At 40.0% G+C, this 16,778-nt stretch overlaps 2 protein-coding genes across 2 annotated transcripts in view; both read left to right on the forward strand.

The window, feature by feature from the left end:
• Positions 1 to 949: 949 nt before the first annotated feature.
• Positions 950 to 11,282, forward strand: LOC129861809 (uridylate-specific endoribonuclease C-like). The gene is made up of 9 exons (XM_055932961.1): positions 950 to 967; positions 1,663 to 1,883; positions 2,316 to 2,387; positions 2,952 to 3,051; positions 3,414 to 3,525; positions 3,736 to 3,857; positions 4,991 to 5,097; positions 9,474 to 9,624; positions 9,842 to 11,282. The coding sequence occupies exons 1-9, from the start codon at positions 950 to 952 to the stop codon at positions 10,100 to 10,102; spliced, it is 1,164 nt and encodes a 387-aa protein (XP_055788936.1). The 3' UTR covers positions 10,103 to 11,282.
• A 3,595-nt stretch (positions 11,283 to 14,877) lies between these two features.
• si:dkey-103i16.6 (uncharacterized protein LOC557125 homolog) overlaps positions 14,878 to 16,778 on the forward strand; it is a 47,407-nt gene continuing 45,506 nt past the window's right edge. Inside the window, exon 1 of the mRNA XM_055933877.1 lies at positions 14,878 to 15,122. The gene's annotated coding sequence lies outside the window, so the exon portion shown is untranslated. The remainder of the gene's footprint in view (positions 15,123 to 16,778) is intronic.

Raw genomic sequence — 16,778 nt, forward strand, 5'->3', positions numbered from 1 at the left:
TAGCCTTTAGCTCGGTGCGGATGTTGCCTGTAATCCATGGCTTCTGGTTGGGATATGTATGCACGCTCACTGTGGGGATGACGTCGTCGAAGCACTTATTGATGAAGCCGGTGATTGAGGTGGTATACTCCTCAATGCCATTGGATGAATCCTGGAACATATTCCAGTCTGTACTTGCACAGTCCTGTAGCATAGCATCCGCATCGTCTGACCAGTTCTGTAGTCAGCGAGTCACTGGTACTTCCTGCTTTAGTTTTTGTTTGTAAGCAGGAATCAGGAGGATAGAATTTTGGTCAGATTTTCCAAATGGAGGGCGAGGGAGAGAGTTGTACGCGTCTCTGTGCGTGGAGTAAAGATGGTCTAGAGGTTTTTTTCCTCTGGTTGCACATGTGACATGCTGGTAGAAATTAGGTCTAAAGGATTTAAGTTGGTCTGCACTAACACTTAAGGATCATACCCTTTTTTTCAATTTTCGCATAAAATGACATACCCAAATGTATCTGTCTGTAGCTCAGGACCTGAAGCAAGGATATGCATATCTATTTGAAAGGAAACACTTTGAAGTTTGTGGAAATGTGAAATGAATGTAGGAGAATAGAACACATTAGATCTGGTAAAAGATAATACATAATAATGTTATTTTTTGTTCCATCATCTTTGAAATTCAAGAGAGATGCCATAATGTATTATTGCAGTTTAGGAGCAATTTAGATTACGGCCACTAGATGACAGCAGTGTGTTTGCAAAGTTTCAGATTGATCCAGTGAAGCATGGCAATACTGGACAATAATTTGTATCAAGTCTGCCCAAATGTGCTGAATTGATCAATTAATACATTTTCAAGTACATAACTATAGAGAACATACAAAAATTATATGGTAATACAAAATTGAAGTTTACACACTCCCAGGAAAGTCATACATGATGGATCATTAGCTTATACATCTAGATGACCCGGGCGGGATGTGTATGGAGCCAGAGACAGCAGGGGTTCAAACTGTAGAACCCAGTTCCTACATTTGAATATAAAAATAGATTTTATCAAACAAAACTATGCAACGTTTTATCTCTGGGGCCCTCAGGATGACAAACCAGAGCACAGCACTCTCCTCAAACAATAGCATGGTATTTTTTCACTGTAGTAGCTACTGTAAATTGGACAGTGCAGTTAGATTCACGAGAATTTAAGCTTTCTGCCCATATAAGACATGTCTATGTCCTGGAAAGTTTGCTGTTACTTACAACTGCCATGCTAATCACATTAGCGCACGTTAGCTCAACTGTCCCGGTATAGGGACACCCATCCTGTAGAGGTCTTAAAGTCACTATGAGCACTGTTTTTGCGTCTTTTACTTTTGGTTTAGTACACCAGCTTCAAACAGCTGAACATAATATATTTTTGGTTATGGTAAAGATATTTCACAGCGCTTTAGATGGTACAGTCATTTTCTACACTATAACGTTACTTGCTTGTTTTGTCACATACACTGAAATTAAGCGAACAATTAGAAGTTTAGCAACCAGGAAATGGCGGAGCGATTTCTGGATAGGGCATCTTTATTAAGAGGCCTGTTATTTGAATAAAAATAAATGACCAGTCCGCCAAAAAAAATTGCTGTTGTGACTATTTTTGACAGAATTGCAAGAGTGCTTTGGCTGTAGCCTACTTATTACCACAGCCATTTGCTACAGTTTGTTCCTCTATGCGCACGCGCGGTTTGTGACAATGTATTTTTGTCGACTGTATGTACATACCGTGTTTCGGGTGGAGTTGCAGAGTTATTGTTGCAATCGTACAAGACAACTTTGAACACAGCATACCTTTGGACCTCGAAAATTGTAAACTACCAAAAGCCTACATTTGGAGGTACTATGGCACCTCGGTAAGATAACGTTTTGTTTTACATAAAGGTTTTTACTCTGAAACATAGTTTTTTTTTAGAATCGCAGCATAACTTTCTGCATTCATTTAAAAACATCACTGACTGAACCATGTCTGAACAAGTTGAGAATTTTGCCTGTGTTTGCACTCTGTTCTGTTCTCCATTGCGTCATTTATGAAGAATGTTGTTATGTATGTTATTGCCATAGAGTAGTGAGAAAAGTCCAAACCATGCACTACATGCATAACCAACATATTTCAATAGTGATTGTCAATAGGTTATGGATTGATCATGGAGTCAATCAGTTAATTTAGAGTTAGTTTTTTAAAAACTTTTTCGAATTATTAAAAGAATTGTATGCATCCACGTTTTAAAAACTTTCTATGGAAATCTGTTACCACAATATTATGTTTAAAATTGTGTAATCTACAGGTCTGCTTTGCTAGGCTGTGGATTGCTTGTCATTTTGCTGGCAGTGGTGTTCCCCCCTCTGGATGCAGCAAGGTATATGAATCACTGGAGATGACGTTTGCTCGCTCTACTGTTCATCTGTGTTTCTGATAATCTAGCACATAATCCAGTCCAATGTAGCCTTTAGTTTAAACCATCCGATGTCATTGCATTTACTGTTATTATTGTATGAATGTGGATATTCCTAAAATATTCTGTATTATACAATAATAACAGAAATCAAAAGAATTAAAAGCAAATCCAATGAATAGACAAACAGTATTGGTTCATGACTACTTTCAAGGGTTTGCGTTTTTAGAAATGTACAAATAATACATAGTATTTTAATAGTGCTTTTCTCAGACAGCAAAATGCTTTTACAATAGGCAATTTTAAGGAAAACAAAACAAACCTGGGGTAGAGTAAAGATCCCAGTTCAGTGTTGCGTCATTCAGAATCATGATGGGTTCAACATGGATATAAAAGCCTTAGTAACTATTGTTTACATGGACATTACTGATCTGGTTATTACAATATTTCTATATGTGATTATTATATACTTATAACATAATTATTACACTTTATTATAAAACATGTTTTGCTCTCCTGTTGTTGTAGTCAGGCAATAAACCAAGAGTTGTCAGATCTCTTCAATGAGCTCTGGAAGCTGGATGTGAACCGCATGAAGCCTGGAACTGACTATACCATCTCTGTGCAGGTGGGATATGACTAGGGCCCCCATGACTAGAGTTTTCCCTGACCACCTTACCTGACACACATTCCATTATTAGTTACAGGCTATAATTAGGAGCTCGACAGGAACCAGCTCCTGGCCCTAATTTGCCCCTCATAAGTAGGCCTCCTGGACAGGAAAACCCCTGAAATGTCCCTCCTAAAATGGCCTGCTCAGGAAAAATTCCAGTCCCTACTAACATACCCCTCCCTAAGATCTAGGCTTGCTCAAGAAAAACTCCTGTCCTTATACTGAAATAGATCTCATAAGAAGAAGGTCTAGCCTATGTTATTTTGAAATGAGGGAAGTGTTCAGTTGTTGGTGTATCTGTATGTCGTCCACTCTAGGGCAAAGCTGGCTATGTCTCTCAAGGCAGTAACCATGCCAGGGACCATGCCTCATCGCCTCTATTCTCCAATGTCAATGAGAACAAACTGAAGACCATTACTACCTTCTCCCGTAAGTATCTGTGACTACATCAAAATTGGCAAACAAATTGTTATAGACTCTGTGAACTGAAGTAGTCTCAAATAGACTACACTTGTTCGTGTTTTTCAGAGACTTTAGAATTACTTAAAAGTTACTTTCTGTTACTTTCAAATGCCTTTCTAATGGCTTTCTGTGACTTTAAATCTGTTCTTTGATGTCTTCAACGACATTCCGCTGCAGGCTTCATGAAGCTCCTGGACAACTATGAGAGGTCAACAGGCGTGGCAGAGCATGTCAGCCGAGAGGAGGTCACAGAGAACAATCTCTTCCTGGATGCTGTTCTGAACACGGAGGTCATGAAGGTACAGCAGAACATGTCACCTAAATTGCCTACAATTGGTATAGTGGTCCTGTGTGGCTCAGTTGTTAAGAGCGTTCGCTTCAGAAGTATTGTATATTTTTGCCGATTCCATTTCGATACTGTGACTTCCAAATATCGATTCATAAAAACAAATAAAACATGTTTTGAACACTTTTTTCTCAAAAACTTGTTTTCTCATGGCTCTCTCTTCAAATCAATTAAAATTCTATTGGTTACATACACATGTTTAGCAGATGTTATTGCGGGTGTAGCGAAATGCTTGTGCTTCTAGCTCCGACAGTGCAGCAATATCTAACAAGTAATATCTAACAATTACACAACTTATCATAATACACACAAATCTAGTAAAGGAATGAAACTAAGAATATAAAAATATATGGACGAGCAATGTCAGAGTGGCATAGAATAAGATACAGTAGAATAGTATAGGATACACTATATACATATGAGATGGGTAATGCAAGATATGTAGAAATTATTACTTGTTCCTCTGCAGCAGACATATAGTGAGCAATATGTTTGGAACATCAGATCACAATAAAATCGCAGTATCAAATTGCAATACATATAGAATTGTGATATAGAATCGCAATACAAATCATATTGGCACCAAAGTATTGTGAGGTCCCTGGCAATTCCCAGCCCTAAGCTATGTGCATAAGTGCTTTTGGGTTTGCCTGAAAAGAGTGTTTGTGAGTGGACTCCCAGCTACTCTGTGAAACCAAACTCCAGAGGGAGTATTGGCTCTTCCTGTCACACTCTGTTCTTGGATGCCCATGGCCACGATGTTAGGAGAAAAACACAATGCAGTACATCTAAAACATCTGGGGAGTCTTGGCACGCTGTCTTGGCTGGGGCCTCTTTCTCAAATAAAGACCTTACAGCCTGTTGGGACACATGTTCAAAATGTGTTTAATACAACTTATCATTTTGAGATGAACATTTCTAAGAAAATTATAACAGGCAAGTAAAACACAATTTCTGTCAAATTGTGTTTTACCCTCTTATGCATAAGAGTATTAGTCATTGTGACATCTCACATTGACAATATGGACAGAGAGGAGCTTGGTGTGTGTCACCTGGTGAATTTATTTATGTATGTTTTTCCCACAGCATGCCCACAGGTATCTGGTTAGCAAGGGCCACTCCCAATCAGACCTGAGGACGTTCAAGCGTCAGCTGTACACCATCTGGTTCGACCTCTACTACAGAAGTGGAAGGTAAGAATTGGGGAGTATTCATTAGTGCACAACATAGTGAAACATTTTGCAACAGAAAACATGCTGCAATTGTTACAAGGTACAACGTATGCTAGTTCTGCAATAAACAACATACTATCAAAGGGATGCACAAATTATAATTAAATATGACATGGTACACAGTGAACAAGTGCTCATGGCAAACAGAATGTCAAAAAGCAAATAATTTGTCAAAGGAGAGAAGACGAGTTCTGACATTTCACATACGCATAAAGATAACAATTAAATAATTCACATAATCTACAGGGTTTAAAACATTCATCAAACACAAACTAAACTCACTTTTGCTGCAATCATGTCCATCCTGGAAACTTGTATTGAATGCAGGATTTGTTCAGCTAACACTCTTTATTTGAAACACAGTGTCCCAGGAGAAAGTGTAGACTTTCATCTGCACTGATCTGAACTGGGAAGTCTCCAAATACATCAAGGTTTTTGTGAGGAACGGTGTTGGGGAGTAGTGAACTACATGTATTTCAACTAGTAATTTTTCTACATTTTGCAGTGGCTTGGTGGTAGATGAACTAAATTCAAATCTTGGTTGTGTTGTAAGTGGTTACTTTTCTGCCATGTAGTAGTGGAGTTAACAACTGGAACTACACACTACGTTTTTTGAAGGCAAAAATGTCCTTTATTTTTTGGCGTGAAACCTGCCTTATTCTCACTTGAACTATAGTTTTTGTGTTTAATAGGCTAAATTACACATTCTGTTAACATCTGACTTCAGAGTGATCTGTTCTTGCAATTTGTAGTCTAAGACATTTTAGATTTCAGATATGATATTTTACCACAAAGTAGTTTGGATGTAGTGAACAACTTTTTCCAGAGTAATTTTAAATCAAATCAAATTTTATTGGTCACATATACGTGTTTTGCAGACGCTATTGCGGGTGTGGTGAAATGCTTGTGTTTCTAGCTCGAACAGTGCAGTAATATCGAACAAATAATATCTAACAATTTCACGACAATACACACAATACACACAAAACCAGAGAAAAGGAATGGAATTAAGAATATATAAATATTTGGACGAGCAATGTCGGAGCGGCATGGACTAAGATACAGTAGAATAGAATAGAATAGAATACAGTATATACATATGAGATGAGTAATGCAAAATATGTAAACATTATTAAAGTGACCAGTGCTCCATTATTAAAGTGGCCAGTGATTTCAAGTCTATGTATATAGGGCAGCAGCCTCTAAGGTGCTACTGATGGCTATTTAACAGTCTGATGGCCTTGAGATAGAAGCTGTTTTTCAGTATCTTGGTCCCAGCTTTGATGCACCTGTACTGATGCTCGCCTTCTGGATGATAGCGGGGTGAACAGGCAGTGGCTTGGGTGGTTGTTGTCCTTGATGATCTGTATAGCCTTCCTGTGACATTGGGTGCTGTAGGTGTCCTGGAGGGTAGGTAGTTTGATCCGGTGATGCGATGGGCAGACCGCACCACCCTCTGGAGAGCCCTGCGGTTGTGGGCAGTGCATTTGCCGTACCAGGCGGTGATACAGCCTGACAGAATGCTCTCAATTGTGCATCTGTAAAAGTTTGTGAGGATTTTAGGTGCCAAGCCAAATTTCTTCAGCATCCTGAGTTTGAGTTCTTCACCACACTGTCTGTGTGGGTGGACCATTTCAGTTTGTCAGTGATGTGTACGCAAAGGAACTTGAAGCTTTCCACCTTCTCCACTGTGGTCCCGTCGATGTGGATAGTGGGGTGCTCCCTGTGCTGTTTCCTGAAGTCCACGAATCAGCTCCTTTGTTTTGTCGACGTTGAGTGAAAGTTTATTTTTCTGGCACCGTACTTCCAGGGCCCTCACCTCCTCCCTGTAGGCTGTCTCGTCATTGTTGGTAATCAGGCCTACTACTGTTGCGTCGTCTGCAACCTTGATGATTGAGTTGGAGGCGTGCGCGGCCACACAGTCATGGGTGAACAGGGAGTACAGGAGGGGGCTGAGCACAAACCCTTTTGGGGCCCCTGTGTTGAAGATCAGCGAAGTGGAGGTGTTGTTTCCTACCTTCACCACCTGGGGACGGCCAATCAGGAAGTCCAGGACCTAGTTGCACAGGGCGGGGTTCAGACCCAGGGCCCTGAGCTTAATGATGAGCTTGGAGGGTACTATAGTGTTGAATGCTGAGCTATAGTCAATTAACAGCATTCTTAAATAGGTAATCCTCTTGTCCAGATGGGATAGGGCAGTGTGCAGTGCGATGGCGATTGCATCGTCTGTGGATATATTGGGCGGTAAGTAAATTGAAGTGTGTCTAGGGTGTCAGGTAAGGTAGAGAGGTGATATAATCCTTGACTAGTCTCTCAAAGCACTTCATGATGACAGAAGTGAGTGATAGTCATTTAGTTCAGTTACCTTTGATTTCTTGGGTACAGGAACAATGGTGGCCATCTAGAAGCATGTGGGGACAGCAGACTGGGATAGGGAGAGATTGAATATATCCATAAACACTCCAGCCAGCTGGTCTGTGCATGCTCTGAGGACGCGGCTAGGGATGCCGTCTGGGCCAGCAGCCTTGCGAGGGTTAACACACTTAAATGTCTTACTCACCTCGGCCACGGAGAAGGAGAGTCCTTGGTAGCGTGGTATCGGTGGCACTGAAGAAGGTGTTTAGCTTGTCCGAATGCAAGATGTCTGTGTCCGTGACGGTTAAGTAAACTATGTTTTTTTAAGGGTAGCTTTGGTGTAGCTCAACTTCTTCCAGTGTGAAGTAATTAGTAGCTTCGTAAACTATATTTTCAGAGTAGCTTTCCCAACACTGGTAATGAATAGGGTGTTTTCCCCCTAGCAAGGCCTATCATCAATGAATAGGCTAGGATATTCTACACGCAACAGACTGAAGACGGAACACACACTCGCATCGTTAGCTAATTTTGCAACTAAAATGAGAGTTTCTATTGGGCAAATTCAGGTAGGTCTCTTCCCGTTCCATGTTAGAAACGTTTTGCAACGGAATTGGCATAATGAATTCACCCCCAGGCGATCCAGCGCGAGGGAGAGAGGAGGGTTTTATTTATATCACACAACTTTCCCCAGGCCTTTATAGCCTATCGAATAGGTACGCTACAACACAGTTAATAATATGTTTTGTGATAATTGCACTGTGATTTAATGTTGTGGGGTAAATAAATGAATAAATAACATTGTTAAATATTGTTTTTCGGTTTGGGATTTTTGTTAATGTTAAGGATCCCAATTTTCTTTAACAATTTTAACATTTAAATGTTCTCACCCCTATACTATACTGTACTTGACTGTACTCTATTGTACTGTACTGAACTTTACTGTACTTTACTGTACGGTACAGGACTGTACTCTGCTATCCAAACTTGTGAAACATAGACATCTATGATTGGTTTAGATTTGGTCTGGTCCGGACTGACCAAATTTGGTCTTGTTTGGGTGCGGAGCTCGTTAGAATAAGTGTGCTTTGCAAGTGTTCATTTTTACATTTACAGTTATATTTTGGTAATTTAGCAGACGCTCTTATCCAGAGCGACTTACATTCAACTTTCATTCAACTAACCATAGATAAATAACCACATATTAGGTTCATAGCAAGTAAAACATTTCTGTAACCGTTACTGAGAATGTTGTTGTAGTTGAAGTGTTCTGTTGGTTTTGACAGAAGACTTTTAAAGCGTTTAAAAAGGCTAAAGTAAGCGCAAGTGAAAGATGGGGACAGTAATAAATATTCCATACTGCAATCTTTAGTTTAAAGAAATGATTCTTACTTTAATTGGAAATAACTATTTTGAATGTGATATAATGCTTTCTTCATTGACATGTAGATACATTATATACGGTTGAAATTTGTCCATAGAAACAATTACTGAAAAAATACATGTTTTCAACATCCGTAAAGTACATATTTCAACTTTCATTCAGAACCGAAAATGAACCAGATTTCAACGTCCCGAAAATGTGTATTTTAGACATTTTTTCAACGTAATTTTGCTCACTAGATCCAACATGTGTTGATTTGTAGGGAAGAGTCAGGTAATAAGCCACTTTTTACATTGTCCACCACTGAGGAAACTTTCTGATATTGCTCTAAGTATGATACATAGTGGGTCCTTATCTAATTATATATTTAATGACCTGTTTATTGTTGTAATTCCAGCTCACCAGTATTTTTTTATGTCCAGAAGATGTGGACCATATCCTGTCACTTGTTCACTGCTTCTCTCCAGCAGTTCGGCTGTTTGTTAAGAAACTTTTTGACCACCATTTCTGGAGTTTGAAATAACATTGTTATTGCCGCCACATTTTTGTTTGTTACTTTGTGTGAAATGTGTCTTATCCCAGTCTGTTGTTCATTTGACAGTAAGGACTCGTGCGGATTTGAGCATGTGTTTGTTGGAGAGACTAAATTCGGAAATGAGATTGCTGGTTTCCATAACTGGGTCCAGTTCTACTTGCAGGAGAAGAGCATGAATTTGGACTACAAGGGATACAAAGCCAGGGACCATGACATAGTAAGAGTCCTAACAGCCCTTTTCAAACATGTAACATTGATCAAAATTACCTTTACTTTGACAGGATATCAAAACCTTCACTCTCACTGCAGCTTTAAACATGTCGAACTCATGTTAAATTATGTTTGTTCCCAACCCACACTAACCAATTTTATGAATTTACTTTTGTCTAACAAAGATGTCCCCCACTCTTTCTCACTTACTCACACACACACAGCCTGACCAAGACGACCACGTCCTGAACCTCCAGTTCAGCTGGCACGGTTTGGTGAAGCCGGTGGGCAGTGCCTTCGTGGGGGCCAGTCCGGAGTTTGAGATGGCCCTCTACACCATCATCTTCCTCATCAACACACATCGGAGCACCACAGTGGTGGTCAACATTGACGAATGTCAGCTGGAGGTGGTGGTGGTCAGGCACGGGCGCTCCATTGGGACGGCCTACCCCAAACTGCTTAGCAGCAACAACAGACACCTGTAGTTGGAGGCATCAAACACGCACACAAGCATAGATTTATGAATAAGACTATGCACACACACACACACACACACACATACACTGTTTTGGACTGGGCATTTAACCAGGCCAGTTTGCTTCACAATTAGGCCTACATCACATAACTTTTCGTTAGCTGACTGCACTGTGTAATCTGCACAACAGGAACATAAATGGACACATTTGATACTCAGGGCATGCATGTGTAAGATATAAAACCATGGACTTGTGTTGTAAAGTCTGGTGTTTTCCTACAAGTTGAAAAGTTAAGGTAAAGAACATGTTTCAGAAGAAGAAAGAAAATTTAACTCACTGTCTGATGTAAACAGCAGTGACTCATTGTAATGAAAACTGCACATGTCGTGCCTCATTTAAATAAACCATTTATATAATTTGTTTATAAGCCATGTCATGAAGTCTAAATTAAGCATTCTGTAAATATGGCCCTTCCCAACATGCACTGCCCATCTGGACACCTGCTTGGCCAATGTGTAGGGTTTTATAAGTGCCTATGTCAAGGCACAATAATTATTTCAATACAAGTCATTCTACCATTTTCCAAATGTGCTCATGCAACGAGTAGCCCATACTGTAATAAAATGTGCATTACCGAGTCAAACGTTGGTCAATGTATTATTGCATTCTCTATATGTGCAGTCATGAACAGCCAGTTATGAATAGGCTAGCCAATTTATGCAATTGGTTAGTATATGCTACTATTACATTTTTCTGTCATTAACCCTTTAAAGTAACTGTCCAGTGTTTCCTGATTTCTATTAAATATAACCTATAATTAATTACAATATGAGTGTAATAGTTTTCCTTCCAACAAATGGTAATTAAGTATGTTGAAAAGCAGCTTTTCTGTGTTGGAATGGGTGTTTACTGGTTATTAACAATATTCGTACAGGTAGACTGTTGATTGGCCAGCTCATCCTCCTCAAGATGACATCCTCTATGATGAATTAGCTAGCATTTTTTAAACATCTGTTTGAGGTGAGGTTTTTGAAGTGTTTTTTTTCTCTCCAATTCATGCTTTGGCCAAAAACATGAATATACAACATTATCTGGGTATGAGTTAACCAGTGGCGACCCGTCATTCAGGCAGAGCCCCACCTGTTTTCAGCCCCACCTGTTCAGCAAAATAAAAAATATATAAATGTTGTATTCTTTTTTGATGTCTGTTTTGCATGTTATTTTGGCATTAATACGTGTCACATATCAGTTTGCAAACAATGTAAAAAAGAATAATAATTGAGTTAAGCCGCATTCAAACATGGTTTCTTTTTCGCTTTCTTGAGTAAGGAGTTTCAGCCTAGCTCAGTGCTTTTTTAATTTCACCTTTATTTAACCAGGTAGGCCAGTTGAGAACAAGTTCTCATTTACAACTGCGACCTGGCCAAGATAAAGCAAAGCAGTGCGACAAAAACAACAACACAAAGTTACACATGGGATAAACAAACATACAGTCAATAACACAATAGAAAAATCTGTATACTGTGTGTGCAAATGAAGTAAGGAGGTAAGGCAATAAATAGGCCAATAGTGACGAAGTAATTACAATTTAGCAATTTACACTGTAGTGATATATGTGCAGATGGTGATGTGCAAGTAGATATACTGGTGTGCAAAAGAGCAGAAAAACAAATATGGGGATGAGGTAGGAAGTTGGTTGGATGGGCTATTTACATATGGGCTGTGTACCGCTGTAGCGATCGCTAAGCTGCTCTGACAGCTGACGCTTAAAGTTAGTGAGTGTAATTTTAGGAAGAGAGGGCCCAGATTGTCTAGCCCAGCTGATTTGTAGGGATCCAGATTTTTTATCTCTTTCAGAACATCAGCTGTCTGGATTTAAATGAAGGAGAAGCGGGGGGTGCCGAGCTGTTGGCCGGGGTCGGTTGCCAGGTGGAAAGCATGGCCAGCCGTAGAGAAATACTTATTGAAATTCTCGATTATCGTGGATTTATCAGTGGTAACAGTGTTTCCTAGTCTCAGTCCAGTGGGCAGCTGGGAGGAGGTACTCTTATTCTTTACAGTGTCCCAAAACTTTTTGGAATTAGTGCTGCAGGTTGCAAATTTCTGTTTGAAAAAGCTAGCCTTTGCTCTCCTAACTGACTGTGTGTATTGGTTCCTGACTTCCCTGAAAAGTTGCATATCGCGGGGACTATTCGATGCTAGTGCAGTACGCCACAGGGTGTTTTTGTGCTGGTCAAGGGCAGTCAAGTCTGGAGTGAACCAAGGGCTATATCTGTTCTTAGTTCAACATTTTTTGAAAGGGGCATACTTATTTAAGACGGTGAGGAAAGCACTTTTAAAGAACAACCAGGCTTCCTCTACTGACGGGATGAGGTCAATATCCTATCCTATCCTATCCCAGGATTCCCGGGCTAGGTCGATTACAAAGGCCTGCTCGCAGAAGTGTTTTAGGGAGCGTTTGACAGTGATGAGGGGTGGTCGTTTGACCGCGGACCCATAGCGGACGCAGGCAATGAGGGAGTGATCGCTGAGATCCTGGTTGAAAACAGTAGAGGTGTATTTAGAGGGCAAGTTGGTCAGGATGATATCTATGAGGGTGCCCATGTTTACGGATTTGGGGTTGTACCTGGTAGGTTCTTTGATAATTTGTGTGAGATTGATGGCATCTATCTTAGATTGTAGGATGGTGTTAAGTATATCCCAATTTAGGTCACCTAGCAGTATGAACTCCGACGATAGATGGGGGGCAATCAATTCACATATGGTGTGCTGCTTTCTGTGGTGGTGGGGCAGCCAGCGGAAAATAACGAGTTTAAGGGTTGGTAATGTTCTCTAGTTGCGCCGTGATTGGCTCAGTGTTTTGTCACTCATGGTGAAACTACGTCACCGAAAAATCTACAGGGAGAACTCGAAAATTCAAGAACCTTGTGTGCTGCCATAAATTTACATTAGAAGTGCCCATCCAATAAGGCTCAATGTCATTGGCCATAGATAAAATGACATCAAATAACATTATACCTACCGTAGCTATCTACCGTAGCTACTTTCAAAATATTAGCTAGCAAGCTAGACAAACAGTCATCGCCATGAATCAAGTCGGCAATCTACTGGCAAATCCTTTTCAATCCTTGTCATATGAAGCAAAATTATAGATAAAACGCATCGGTGCTCATCGGCCATTGGACATAAACATTACACAACAAGTTGGAAATGGCAAATTCAACAAAGAGTGGTTTGGAAGGAATCAGTGGCTAATTGAAAGCATTGCAAAGCAATCACTAGCCTGCTATTCAGTGGAGAGCTGAATAGGATAAACCTTAAAAGGATAAACATTCACATGCAACACCATGGGCCAGGAAAGATTGAATACATTGGCCATGCTGTCAATCCAGCATGACTTCTGCCGCGTTAAAAACAACTGGAAACTCGGAACTGGGAAATCTCAGACTTCAGTGAGTTCAAGACAACTGGGAACTCTGACAATAAACAGGCTTGACTAGGAAAATACATTTTGAATGTTATTCCAACTTGGAATTCCATGTCAGGAACTCAGGCCTCTTTCCAGAGCCCCGACCTGAAGATCACTGACGTCATGATCCGACCTTGTTTTTTTCAGAATTTCCAGTTGTCTTGAAGCACCATAAATCCAGAGATGCCAGACATTGAGAGATGCCAGACATTGATGACAAAGTTTGATGACAAAATTTGCCCACAAGAAGGACTGCGGCGCCACCTTCCTGTTCAAGTGAGCACAGCACAACAAGGTGAGTCCAAAAATGTTTTGTATGCCGCTGCATAAATTATGTAATATGCCAGGGAGATATGTATAATGTAGCTAAGAAAGTAATACTAGGTGTATGTTGTGTAGTAAGCTGTTAGTAGCCCATGTGCCTCACCCTAATAATTTGGTCCCTTTCCCCCTTATAACTTAGCCTACTGTTCTGACCTTGTGGTGCACATGTAGCCTATAGCCTGTTTTAGACAAATGTAGTCATTGAATATTTTAAGAGCTTTCATTGTCTGCTTATATGCCCCCTTTATTTATCCTACAGTTCTGACTTGGTGTACAGGGACAACACTGTAAGAACGGTCCATGTTCTGAATTCTGTCACTGTACATTTCAAAAGTGCGGAACAAATAGTTATATTGACTACGTCTGTTTTACCTCACTCAATAATGTGTTAATCGAAATTACGGATTGCCTCTTATTCTCATCATTCTCTTATGCCATAGTTTGTCGATTTCAATTGTCAATAAAAACCACATTTGTTTAAAAAGGCAATAAATGAGGCTGAATTAACTGTTTTTGCTGCCAGACAAGGCTCCACTGATAGCCAGGTGTGACTGTGTTAAGGATTCGCTCCATGGTGCTGAAAAGAAAGCCCTGCTGTTGGGACAGCTTTATGTAGGCCCTAACAGTTTATGGGCACCGTTTGTCACCTTTATAGTGCAATGAATGTATTGTTTAGTGTTGTGACTTTGCTGGCATGCATATAAAAAATGTTGAGTGTGCCCCAACAAGATTGACATGCTAAAATCGCAGGATAGTAACTTTTAAAAGTGAGATTTTCATTGGACATTTACACTAACATATTTATAAATGCCTAGGCCTTATTCAAAATAGACCATGTTTTGGTACTCAAATGCAAGTAGGCCCACTGTATAATAAATAAAACATCAAAAAGTCTATGCCGTTTCTAAATTTCAGAATTTTGGCGGGAGAGGGCAAACCATTTTAAATCGCATATGCACAGAGAAGGATTTTCCCGCACTGAAAGCTGGAAGTGACGTACTTCCTTCGCGGTAAATGGGGCCGCATGCGACGGATGCCAGCTGAGAAACACAGCAACACAGAAATCTAAACAGGTGCAATTCAAACTTTCTTCGGAGCTGGCCAAGTAGAAGTTGTCACTATGTTGCACGCGTCACAGTCTGCATGTTGATGTAGAACATCCCTTGTTGCGCAACAACTTCAACGCGCGCCTTCCATCCCATCAGCTTTCTAAAGTTCCGCCCTCTGGAAAGACAGGTAATTTTACATGTTTATCGAACATTGCCTTCAGTTTGCGTGTTGATAAAATCATAAAAATTTGCCTACTTCGTAACTTAATTTACATGATTTTGTGCAAGATAAGGAATAACGTTAGTCTCTTACAAAAGCATTGACAGCAGAGCCTACAATCCTGCCTTGAAAGCCTGAATGTTGTATTCGACATCTATTCTATTTAGCTAGTCTGTCTGTTTGTTCAGTGTTTTGATAGCCGCAGCCATACTCTTGACCTGGTTACCAATGCACTTTCTATTGACATATCCTCCTGAATTGTTGTTACTTTCTGATCTGTGTATTTTTTACTACCTTGTTGCCCAACGCGTTATTAAGAGACGCTATCTTACCTCTGAAGTTGCTACAGATTTGATTGTGTATGAACAATACTCCACCACCTATTCTGCCTTCCTCTTGTGAGGATTTAGTTGACGACTTTAATAGCAAATTAAGCGCAACCATTATTGCCATAGCTCCAGTAAAGTTGAAAAGGCGCCACATCCAAACGGAGAGCCCCTTGGATGAGTGAGGAAACTAGTCAATTAAAGATACATTTCAGAAAGACAGCAGAAGCAGAGAGAGTCGAAGTTGGTAGGGCCATTATGATATTTTGAGAGAGAAACTTGGCATATATAACAAGGCAATTAGAAATGACAGATTGGCTCATTTTTCTAACATGATCACTATTAATCTGAATAATTTGAGAGTGCTCTTCTCGACCATAGATGGCTTGATAAATCCAACCCCTGCAAGCCTATGCGAACTTTCCTCCACATCTAAATGTGATGGGATGACAGCATATTTTTAGAGATAACCAACATTAGGCTGGGTATCAGTCAAGCAAGACCTGATGAGAAGTTTGATATGTGCCCTAGCCTACCACGCAAAGGCACTATAGATGTATTTTCCCTGGTTGACACAGACATGCTCAGGAAAGTGATATCACAATTTAAGCCTTCTACCTGCCTTCTTGATACCACCACCTTCTTCAAAACAGTTTAAATTGCATATCTGAAGAATTGTTACTCACTCCCTGTTCATAGGCACTTTCCCCACTGCACTAAAAACGGCTATGTTGAAACCCCTTCTGATGAAAAGTAATCTAGATTCTTTAGCTCTTAGCAATTGTTGGCCAATCTCCAGCCTTCCATTCTTAAGAAAAGTTCTGGATAAATCGGTTTTAAAACAGCGAAATTATTTTGTAATAAGTGCCAACTATATTTCGGAAATATTCCATTCTAGTTTTCATGCCCACCACAGCACAGCGACAGCCTTAGTTAAAGTGGTAAATTATCTTAGAGCCAACACAGATGCCAAACAGCTCTCTGTCCTTGTACTCTTAGATTGAAGTGCTGCATTCGACACTGTTGACCATGATGTCCTTCTGGACAGGCTAGAAAGTGGGTTATCTCCGATCCAGTTTTAAATTGGTTTAGGACCTCACAACTTCTTCCAGCTAAATCAAGACAATACCAAGGTACTTATTATTGGAGCCAAAGCACAGAGAGAGACTCTAGCTGCACATTTTAATTCACGGGCAATAAATATAAAACATCAGATAAAAAACCTAGGTGTAATTATTTATTCGGAACTAAATTTCGAATCACACATTAGGAATGTCACCAAAATAGCTTTTTACCA

This window comes from Salvelinus fontinalis, chromosome 9 (assembly GCF_029448725.1).
Source record: "Salvelinus fontinalis isolate EN_2023a chromosome 9, ASM2944872v1, whole genome shotgun sequence".
Lineage (NCBI taxonomy): Eukaryota > Metazoa > Chordata > Actinopteri > Salmoniformes > Salmonidae > Salvelinus > Salvelinus fontinalis.